This window comes from Stenella coeruleoalba (assembly GCF_951394435.1).
Source record: "Stenella coeruleoalba genome assembly, chromosome: 7".
Classification (NCBI taxonomy): domain Eukaryota; kingdom Metazoa; phylum Chordata; class Mammalia; order Artiodactyla; family Delphinidae; genus Stenella; species Stenella coeruleoalba.
In genome coordinates, this window is record NC_137153.1 from 121,485,399 (window position 1) to 121,496,872 (window position 11,474).

At 56.4% G+C, this 11,474-nt stretch overlaps 1 protein-coding gene across 1 annotated transcript in view; it reads right to left on the reverse strand.

The window, feature by feature from the left end:
• QSOX2 (quiescin sulfhydryl oxidase 2) overlaps positions 1 to 4,943 on the reverse strand; it is a 29,211-nt gene extending 24,268 nt beyond the window's left edge. The window contains exon 1 of the mRNA XM_079927621.1: positions 4,429 to 4,943. Coding sequence (XP_079783747.1) covers positions 4,429 to 4,759 — 331 coding nt within the window. The 5' untranslated portion in view covers positions 4,760 to 4,943. The remainder of the gene's footprint in view (positions 1 to 4,428) is intronic.
• Positions 4,944 to 11,474: the final 6,531 nt, after the last annotated feature.

Consider the following 11,474-nt stretch of genomic DNA (forward strand, 5'->3'; position numbering starts at 1 on the left):
GCCAGAGCCTCCACAGGGAGCAGCGGTGAGGCCCGCGCCCGTTCCGCACTCCCACTCGTGAGCCCGTCTGTTTTCAGTACCACAGGCTTAAAAAATACTCGTGAAACAATTAAGCTTCTATGCACAGTGGACTAAAATTTATTTCAAGTTTCCTTGTCAAGTAACCATATTACTTAACCTAACAGGATTAAACTTTTCACCGTTACTTGTCAAGTTCTAATAAAACATCTATAAAAGTCTGATTTACGGTCAAGCAACAACTGGTTCTAGAAGATGATTACATGCAGATGAAGTGACCTCCGAGGCCTGAACGGGCGCAGCCAAGCGCGGTGCTTAAGGCCCGGCTCCATCCCGGCCTCCTCGCCCTCCTCGCCCTCCCTCCGCAAGTCAGGGCAACGCTGGCCTTTCTGATCCCACATTCCAGCTGCTGGAGGACGCTCTGGTCCCTGCACACACCCCTTCCTGGACGAGCAAAGGGCTGCTTAGACAAGCTCCAAGTTCAGGCTGCAAACCAGGACACACAGGCCTCGGCAGAAACTAAGCCTCACGCTAAGGAGCACGCGTTACACACGAGCCCCCAGAGCAGCCTGGAGTTGGGCGCTCTGCCTCAGCCTCGCCACGGGGCAGAGGGCCGGGACTGGGTCTCCAGCGTCCTTTCATCCCCCGAGTTCGCCCGGTGTGGTTAAGCTGACACTGTACGTGGTCCCGCAGGCTTTGCAGTGAGCCCACTGGACGCGGACAGGCTCCTGCTGGCTGGAGGCTGTGCACCGCAAGGCAGGAAAAGCCCCCAAGATGGGTAAGGTCCCTGACTCGCCTGCAAAGCCCAGGCAGGCCAGCGGCATTTACCACCAGGGCTCCTTCACTCAGTGTCGCGGGCTTCACACAGCGGCGGTGTCCCTCTGGACCTGGTCGCAATGAAGTCTGGGTCTTGCAGACAAGTCTTGGTGGCGGGAGCCCACGACAAGCTTTGCTGGGCCCGTGACGGGGGAGGGAGGGGGAGCACCCCTGCCCACCCACCTCTCTGGGGTCCAGGTGAACTCCCGTTCCAACAGCACCCCCTCCTCCCTCAGTCCCGCCTCCTGTGGTGCACAGGTAATGACCCGTGGGGAACACCAGGTGGTCTAGTTCACGTCCACGAAGCCTGCGGCCATGCTGACCAGGAGACTGCTGGTGATGAAGAGCTCACTGGGAGGTGAGACCAAGCCCCAGCAGCAAGAAGGGGCCCGGCTGTCCCCGCAGATGCCAGGAGCGAGCCGTCAGGGCTCTGGTGCCCCCGGCCTGCCACTCAACCGTGTGACCACACGTGGGTGACGGGAAGAGAAGGGGTGTGCGGCGGGTGCCTGCCTGCCAGCTCCGGGGCGCCCCTCTGAGTCTCTCATCAAGAATTCTGGGGCCAATGACAGAAAACCTGCCCCTGCTTCCCTGGCGCTCTTCCCCAAAGACAGAGCGGAGGAGAGATGGGCCAGGACAGACACCAGGACCCGGTGATGATGACAGGGACACTCCCTGCCTTGACAAATCTCGGTGGTGGCGGGCTGCCCCCCACACAGGTGTCTCAGCTCCCACCTCAAGAGGAAGCGGCACCACCAGCTGAGCTAACACCACAGCTCTGGGCAAAAGGGTTTTCAGGGACGCGGCAGGGTTTTGTTTTGCGAAGGACTTAGAAGTGACAGGCCCGAGCCAGATCTACATAAACGCCGGGAGGACAGCTGGCACCCAACAGCAGATCTTCTGTTGGTTAAGCCATCTTCTTCGAAGGAAAAACAATTATTTTTAAACCTTGAAAATATCAGCGAAGAGCTAAAGTTCAATCCAAACCTTTTAGGAAAACAAAGGTGTCCCTAAGCTGTGCACAGAGAGGCCCTACCGAGCGGAGGAGGCCCGCCTTCTGCAGACCCCCACCCACTCTGAGCGAGTGGAAGAGGCCACTTAGGAGGCGCTCGTGGGGGGACAGCAGGGGAAGCAGGTGCTCCTCTAGCTCAGTGACCACCCCCCCCAGGCAATCTCAAGCCAGGGAGTAGAGGCTGTACTGTAAACACCCACCTTCTAGAAGCCACAGTGCTGTCGAGACTGGGGTGGGGGGCAGATGCGGCAAGCTGGCTGGACACTGCATTTCAAGAGGGGTGGGAAGAGGCACCTGACAGGCCTAGTCCAAGGCCTGCGTGCCCCGGGGACTCACTGGACACTCCAATTCACAAGTGACTGAGCCGGCCCAAAGCAGTGACAGCGGGAGTGATGACTGCGCTCAGACTGGCCCCTGTGGGCGCTGGGCGCCCCCTCCCCTGCGTGGCGGCCCGTGGCCAGAAGAAGACGCTGGGCAGAGGGGCTGCGCCAGCCTCCTCAGTGAGGGCGAGAGCACTTCTTCCCAATGCATTCCACGGGGATTTCGCGGAAATGAGGCACCGGAAGGGCCCTGTGGCCAGTCACGTGGGACCCCAGGGCCAAGTAACGGGTTCCTTTACCGGGGAGTTCTCGTGTGTGGACAGCCACGAGGGGGTACTGCATAAGCCACGCTTCCGCCCCCTTTGGGCACAGGCCCATCCCTGCAGTTGTCCTGCAGGGTTAGTGTCCCTGAGCACAGAAATCCTCCACCTCTGGGGCTTGTGCTGACAGGACGCCAGGCCTCACGCCCAGAGCTTCTGAGCCAGCAGGCCTGGGCTGGGCCGACCAAGTCCCCAGGTGAGCTCTCTCTGGGGACCCCAAGTGTCAAGGCTCTGCCTCCAGTCAGAGCTGGTGCTCGGGAGCCCCCCAGGCAGTTTGGCTCTCAGGGCCCCCTGGCCGCCGCTGCCCTCACCCTGCCCCGCCTGCCCTGTCTTCCGAGCCACAGCTGTTTCTCACTCAGCCACATCTCCTGTCTCAGGCCTGCTCTTCCTGCTTTGACTTGTAGGATGTCCAACTCATTTAAGATAACCTTATTTAGCTAAGTTAAGTTAATCACACCATTAGGTATGGGTTTTACTAGTTTCGGTTCCAAAAACAACTTTCCTTCTGAGTTCCAGGGACAATTTTCAAGGCTCCTTACATGCTGGTTCGACTATGAAATAGTTTGCGACACTCAAAGCTGGTTTATAACATTTATATTTCAGACACTAAACTGCAACAATCAAAATATGCACAAATAGGTGACAAACGTCTTGCCAGAGCGACCCGCGTTTTAATTTACCTGTGTTTCCGCCGCCCAATGACAAAAGAGAATTGGAAAGTCCTCTGTTTGGTGTCAAAGCAAAGGCTTAAAAAAAAAAACCTACTAAGGAGTAAAACGTCCGTTTCATAGTCTCTGATTTCAGTTCTGACCAGTGCCAAACACTAGGGACTCAAGAAAACATTAGATCAAAGAACAGACCCTTTAGAATCAACAGGCCCCAACACCCCCAGGCAAAAGGAGACGCATCTAAAAATAATCATTTACAGTCACGCACAAAAGCCCTATTTAGACTTTTTTAAAGTTTCCTTATGAGTCTGTCTAGATATGAAAAAATCACAACAGGGTTGGATGTAAAACTAAAGTGCAGGAAGAGAACCTAGCAATTTGTTGCTCTCTTGCCCGCTGAAATACATAATTAGAGGTCAGCTCAACCTCAGCAAGAGCCCTGCCAAACCCAGCTCTTGCCGGAGACCAGCTCCCACTTCAGAGCAATTCGCATTCCGTTCTGAAGCGTGGCCCGCTTGCAGGGAGGCTGCAGCAAAACGCCTAACTGGCTACAACTCTGCCGTTTAGAGCGGCCAATAGCCTAGTGACCGATCAGCAATTTGCAACATGACAAAGGTGCCAAACATCAATAAAATGTGGGAACATGACCAGAAGTTTGGTGGGTGACAGATTTATCCAAGGCTGCACGTCCATGAACAAGGAACCAACCAATGAAAGGCTTTGAAGGTCTTTTTCTGCTTCTATAGAGAAGTCTCCAGCACAGTTGGACATCTATGTTGTGGACACTCTGAGTATCCACTATATATGCTCAGCTAACCAAACCTGAAGAGGATGAAGAAGGACTTACAGGGAAAATAGCTTGGAAGAGGAATGGGGATCCTCAAAGAATGAGTCGTCTAGGCACTGGAGTGGAATTACTGAGGATGGCGTGCACGTCGGGACACAGCTGGGATAAAGGCCTGGGGCGTTAATGAAGGTCTTAGGGGCTCAAAACTAGGGGTCTGGAGAGCTAGGCGATAATGGGGAGGCCTCCCTGTCCCCAGCTGTGGAGTGAGGGCTGGAGGAGAAGGGTTCTTGTCATTCTGACTTAAGACGACCGACTTCCCAAGATCTCACCGGTCAGATGGGAGATATACCCCGGGGTGCGGGCCAGCGGCGGCCTATGCGAGGTGCCCTCGTAGGGCAACGGGAAAGGGGCCTGAGAGGCTGCCGCGAGCCGGAGGGCAGGTGCCAGGCCGAGCGGCCGGGGTCGAGTCCCGCGCGGGGGCGCGCCTCACCTCGCACGTCCCCGGCCAGGGCCCGCCAGGTGGGCGCGTAGCCGATGCAGTGGCCGCACCACGAGGAGTAGAACTGCACGAGCCACGCGGCGGAGCTGTTGGCCGTGGCCCCGCGCACGCTGCCGCTGTCCAGCACCCACACGGCGTCCTCGCCCGCGCGGTACAGCCGCTCCGCGCCACCCGCGCCTGGCCCCGCCGCTGCCGCCAGCAGCACGAGCAGCGGGGGCAGCCGCGAGGGCCGCGCCGGGGGCGGGCGCCGGACTCGGGCCTCCGACCCCGCCGGGGCTCCCGGGCTGCTCACCGCCGACACCGACGTCCCGGCCGCCGCCATGTTGGGAGTGCCGCGCCGCGCCGCGCCTGACCTTTCACCCTGGCAACCGCCGTCACGTGCGCCGCGCGCGCCCGGCCCCTCCTCCAGCGCCCGGCCCCGCCCCCACCGCCGGAGACCAGGCCCCGCCCCCAGCTCCGCCCGCTCCCGGCCCCGGCTCCCAGGCGCCCCTCAGTCCCGGACCCTGAGCGCCAGGCACCGACTCGCCCCTCCTGCAGCCCCCTGGTCACGCCTCCTGCCCCGCCCCTGAGCTCATGGCCCCTCCCCAACCTCCTGGCCACGCCTTCGGACCCCGCCCCCTAGCGCTCGGCTCCGCCCCTCCTTGCCCCGCCCCCACTGTCACCGCCTCCGCAGACACACCCCCCCTCCCCACGCCAAGCTGGGATGGGGTCGCCAGATTTAGCAAGTGAAGGTACGGGACGCTCAGTTAAATGTGAATTTCAAATAAACGGAGAGCTGTTTTTTGTTTTTGGGTTTTTTTTCGAGAGTTGTTTTTAAGTCTAAGTATGTATCATACCTGAAATGCAAATTTAATGGGACATACTTAGACTTCAAAACGATCCGCTGTTTAAATGAAATTCACATTTTATTGCGCGTCCTGTGTTTTCTCTGGCAACCCTGCCTGCGGCTTCAGAGGGTCTGCAACGCTGACCTTGACTTTTTAATATGATATTTTAACTCATACAATGTAACAAAACACCCGCACAAACTCAGATGTGTTACAGAGGTAAATTTTAGAGCGTTCGGGGATGACTTCTCTGCGCACCTAAGAAATAAAGATTCCTACGGCTTGTTTGCGCAATATAACAGCAGACCTGTTTTTTCAATGCTATTCCTGATTGTTTTACGCATATCAAGATTTCCTCTGAACTGTGTGACCAAAACAGAAAAGAAAGGAAGTGGACCACAGAGCGGACGTGAGTCAGCATCCGTTGACCCGGAATGTCGAATTCTCACGTTCCAGGCCACCTCATTCTTATGTGTGATTGTTAAATATGTAAATGATATGATCTGAACACAAACTACATTTATAGCAATGCAATCCTCTCTCTGCCCTTTACATTGTGAGGTTCTGTGTAAGATTTTGTCTGAAAAGAGCTTTGTTGTTTTTGTTTCAGACAAGGGTTAGAAAACCCTGGTTAAGATGATCCAAACCAAAGGGCCCCTGGACGAGGCACTTGTGCCCCCTCCCCATTCATTCTTCCTGCCTTCCTTCACTAACATTTGCTGGGCTTCTGCTCAACACCAAGCCCTGGAGACAAAGCCAAGCCCGAGTGCCACTGGGTCTGCGCTCCAGGAGAGAGACCCAAAACAAATAAACAAGTAAGGTGAAGTTAAGCGCCATAAAAAGCAGTAAAGCAGGGCGGGAGGAGGGGGCTGTGGCACACAGGGGGTCAGGAAGGCCTCTCTGAGAAGGAGACCGTGGGTGAAGGAGGTGAGGAGAGGCAAGCAGCCCAGGCAGAGGAACTGCATGTGCAAAGGCCCTGAGGCAGAAGGGGCGAGCGTGTTGGAAGGACAGCAAACCAGGGGAAGAGAAGACGCCGGAGAACCTTGAGGGGCCATCGCCGCCCTCCAAGACACAGTAGGGCTCAGGCAAGGGGTGGGTGGTGGTGCTGGTGAGAAGGATTAGACTTCGGGTATGTAAGAAGGTAGGACACATGGTGGATTAAATCCAGGGTATGCGACAAAGAGGTCACATTTGCCTGCCGGGCTTCGGTCGGAGCAGCTGGAAGAACGAAGCTGCCCTTGGCTGAGATGAAAGACTGTAGGGGAGGGGATGGGAGAGCAGTGCAGAGAGTGGAGATCAAAGTTGCCCTGGCCCTGTTGAATTCCAGAGACCTTTTCAACACCTGCAGTTGGTGTCGGGCTACTGGTTGGCTGCATGAGGCTGGGGCTCAGATGGTAAGTCGGGGCTGGTTGAGGTTCCCACAGGAGGAAGCGAGAGGGCTGGCCACATGCTGAGCCCTGGGCCTGTGGCTGCAGGGCTGAGGAGAGGAGGGGACCAGAGGAGCAGTGGCGGGGGGTGGGGGTAGAAGAACATGTGGCGATCAAGACGGAGCAGCGAGTGGGTTTGGTCTGGGGGGTTGGCTCATCACCACCCCACCCCACCCCCCCGCCTTCAGGCTGGGAGGGATGGCCACGAAGTCCTATGGTGACTGTTGAGCAAACAGACCAGGATCTGATCATGCAGTTGGCAAAGATGGTCAAGGCCGGGTTGGCGGGAAGGAGTCTAGGCCTCACCTGCACACCTGCTTCACTCTTCTAGGAGGGGCTTAGCTTTTTTTTTTTTTTAATTTATTTGTTTTTATTTTTGGCTGCGTTGGGTCTTCGTTGCTGTGCGCAGGCTTTCTCTAGTTGTGCTGAGCGGGGGCTACTCCGCTGCGGTGCGGGGGCTCCTCATTGTCGTGCCTTCTCTTGCTGTGGAGCACACAGCCTTCATAGTTGTGGCGCATGGACTCAGTAGTTGTGGCTTGTGGGCTCTAGAGAGCAGGCTCAGTAGCTGTGGCACACCGGCTCAGTAGTTGTGGCTCACAGGCTTGGTTGCTCCACGGCATGTGGGATCTTCCTGGACCAGGGCTCAAACCTGTGTCCCCTGCATTGGCAGGTGGATCCTTTTTTTTTTGGCAGGTGGATTCTTAACCACTGCACCACCAGGGAAGCCCAAGGGTCTTAGCTTTTGAACACTGTCTTGGTCTGCTCAGGCTGCCGTAACAGAACACTGCAGACCAGGCAGCTTAAACAAAAGACACTTATTTACTTCTCACGGGCTGGATGTCTGAGATCAGGGTGCAGGCATTGTCAGTTTCTGGTGAGGACTCACTTCCTGGCTGGCAGACGGCCGGCCGCTTCTCGCCTGTGCTCACCTGGCCCTTCCTCTGTGCTGTGTGTGGACGGAGGAGAGGGGGCTTTCTGGTCTCTTCTCGTAAGGTCACTAACCTCATCGTGGGGCCCCACCCTCATGACCTCATCAAACCCTGATCACCTCCCAAAGGTGCCTCGTAACACCATCCCATTGGGGCTTAGGGCTTCAACATAGGAATTCTGGGGGGAACAAAATTCAGGCCTTAGGAGACACTCAAGGCCACTTGGAAGGACCGTGCCCCTTCCCTCCCCAGGTTCAAGACCCACTGTCACTCACAGCTCTCTCTTTAGGCCTGTGTCCCCCTCCAGACCCTGAGGGGGGTGGAGGGGAGGTCTCTGGGACCCCTGCTCTCTGGGGCAGCCAGTGGGCCCATGTGCTGCTTCAGCACAGCGCTGGGAGGCTGCACCCGAAAAACACCACCACAGTTTCTCAAATCCAAAGGGCCTCTGGCCCTAGAACACACGATTGATTTAATGGCAAGTTCTTAGGAAAAGCATATGCTTTGATTGTACAATGCAGCCAAATGCGGAAACAGTGAAACGCGGGGGTGGGGTTGTGTCTGAGGAGGGTGAAAACTTACGAGGATTAGCCAGGCCCTGCTGCCCTGCTGAAGCCCGGCGCCGCTCCTCAAGTCAGCTCCTCCTCCCTGCTGGAGAGCCACCCCAGCAATCGTATGTGCCGCTAGTGGGGCGGCACGTATCACAGACAATTCTCAGATGTGTGAGACGCACCCTGAGTTCAAAGGGATTGAAATGTCGGGAAGTGTTGCACCTTAGAGCTGATGAAATGAGACATTGGTCTTCCTATTTTACAGAGGGGAAAACTGAGGCTCGGAGAGCCGAGTGCCGTGGTTCAGGATGCCTGGAACGTATGTGGCAGAGGGACTCTCAAACCCGGTGCCCCCAACACCTGGAGGGCCAGCCCGTTCTGACGCCAGTGACAAAGGCAGAGCCCCCTTCCCAGCCCTGAGTCTCCTCCCTGGTCATCATCCTGGTCATGCCAGCTAGTGTCCGGCTGAATGGACATGAGCCCTGGAGGGCAGGGCCAGCTGTCCCTTCTCTGAGCGCCCCCCCAGATGGGGGAAGTTCTGCACGAGGGAGAGGGAAGAAGTGGACAGACAAACTCCACCTGCAGCCCCGGCCCCGGAGCGGGTGCCGCCTTCCACACCCCTTCAGCCGGCGTTTGGTGTCGGGCTCAGCTGGTCAAGGACACCAGCCGTTCTCCAGAAGGAGGATTATTCCTGAGTGCTTGCCACGTGCCGGGGAAGGAGCCTGGCGGGGACAGGCTCTCCTCTGTGTCCTCGCAATTACACGGTAGAGAGGGCAGTGACATAGTCGTGGAGGCATCGGGGGCGGGTGTCCCTGCCACACCCCCAGGAAGAGGTAGAGCTGGACTTAGGACGTGGGCTCCCGGCATAATTAAATGCCCACGTTACCACGTGGATGGACACGGCCGCTGCAAAGGCCCCTACAGGTGAGCAGCAGGCAGGGGTGGGGCGCAGGGAGCTCCCGAGGGAGGGCCAGGGGTGCAGGGCGTCTGTGTGTGTGTGAGATCCTGCCCTTCCCCCTCAGCCTGCGGTCAAGTTTTGCAAACACCACCCTTGCTCCCAGCTGTGCTCACAGGGTGTCAGAGAGGAGACTTCGCTTGGGGCAAAGGGGACACTGGCTGGGGGACAAATGCAGAGGAGCAGCTTGGCATTTGATGGCTGGCATAGGGTGGGCGGATAAGACAAGGGACGGGGGACAAATGTGGGACTTGCAGCCCCGCTGGGACCTCGGGGCTGAAGGGAAGCCAGCGAGCGTGGGACGGGACTCCCTGACCGCTTGTCGAGCACTCGACCGACAGCCTTGTCCCCCAGCTGCAAGCCGACCTGACCCCGGGGCCCCAGCTCCCTCTGGAAGGCCAGTGTGCTCGCCTCCTGCCCGGTGGGAGCCCGACGCCCCGGGCACGGGAAGGCACCATCGCAAAGGATGCGGCGTGTTGCTGCAGGTGTGCGGCCATCGCCCCCAGCCGCTCCCGTGGCCATCATCTGTATGTCGCAGACAGGCTGTTATGGCTGCGCAGGGCAAAGCATCAAAAGGACTCGTAAAGCTCGGCTGATGATTTGGGGTTTAGAGCGCTGGGGGTGCGTTTTGGGCATTTTAGGCAGGAGGGAACAGCTGAGCGGGGAAGCTGAAGGAGACAGATCCCAGGAAAATTCCATGAGGGGTTTAACGGAGAAATAATCACTTCCTGTGGAAGATAATGACTTCTCTGGAGGCTGGTATCAAGATTTATTGGCCCAAGAGGTTACAGGGATTGGAGCCAAGGTGAGACCTTGGAGGGAGTAATCTTGAAATTGAAGTCTTGCCCCAGGTCAATATATCTGAGTGCCACAGCCCTCAGCTCCGCACACGTGACGTCGGCTGAGATTAATGCATCCAACACCTTCGGTGGACGTACTTCCTCCTCCGCCGGTCATTTCACAGCCCCACGCTCCCTGGATCCAGCTGTCACGGGAAGGCGAGGCCAGGGTTTTCATGAGTCCCCCTTGACCAGACTCCCTTCAAGGGCGAGGGGCCACGGGCTGAAAAATGACTCCAGGGGCACAACAGCCCGCTGGGCACGCCGGGAGGCCCTCTGTCCAGCTGCAGGCGCGGCCACACGTCACGCAGAGCCATCAGCCCCAGCCCATAGCGACCAGACCCGAGACTATCGAATTTGAGGCACATCTGCAGGGTTTTGATATGGGAGATTTATGGCCCTGCCAGACGTGTGTGTGTAAAAGACATAATTCGTCTCACACAGCCTCGTAAAGCCAAAAGGGTCAGCGATGAATAGAAAAAAATAAAAAATTACAGGCTAGTTTGTCAGAAAACTAATAGGAAATCAATAAGAAAGCTGTAGTTCAAAATTTGTTTTGAAATTGTGTACTTGGAGAATGAACACACATTTCCCCCCATGGACCCAAACTTCTTCTGTGCTCTAAGGTGGGCTTGGGAATAGCGGGGGGGAAATCAGCGTGAACTCGCGTAGCTGGTGCCTCCCGGGACCGTGACCCCGTTCTCGGCGAGCTGGGGGTATGACGGAGGCTGGGCTGGTGAGCTGGTCCACCCAGATCTGAGAGTCGGCCCCAGAGGCTGGAGCCTGGTGAAGGGCTGTGGGGGCTCCTGCCTTCACACAGGGACCCTGCAGTATTCTATGGGATCTGAGAGGCAGCCCCTGGGAGCTTTGCCAGACCAGCTTTGGAGATGCCGCCCACTCAAAACTACAAGCGTATGAAAGTCTGGGTCTCCCCAGGGTCCATAAATGTAGTTAAGTGAATGAATCCCTCTCCTAAAGCTGGATCAACAGCAGGACATTTTAAGCCAACACACCGTTTGCTTGATTCCCCGGCAAGCAGGTATTTTCCAATTTGAGAATTGTAGATGGAGGATGGATGGATGATATAGTTGATATAGGTAGACGACTGATAGATGATATAAATGATAGATGATAGATAACTAAATAGATGATAGATGAGTGATCGTTGATATAGATGACAGACAGGCAGAGAGATTGCTGTAGGACGTTGGAAGTAACTTTCAAGAGATCCAAGCACAGTATAAGTGAGCCCTGTCTCAAGAAGTCCTAACCACATCAGAAGTTAGAAGCAGATCTGAAAGCTGTTTCCCTTTATAAAAGAACTGACTGTCGGGCTCATTGAAAAGCCACTTTTCCAAGCCCACAGACGATACAATCCAGGTCAAAAATACTGAAAATACGGAAATGAGGGACCCCCATCAGGACAAGTATGTTGAGAAGATACTGCACTGGTTTCTAGTGAGTTCCCTGGAGCACAAGCTCAGATGTGCTCTCACGTTAGAACCAACACAC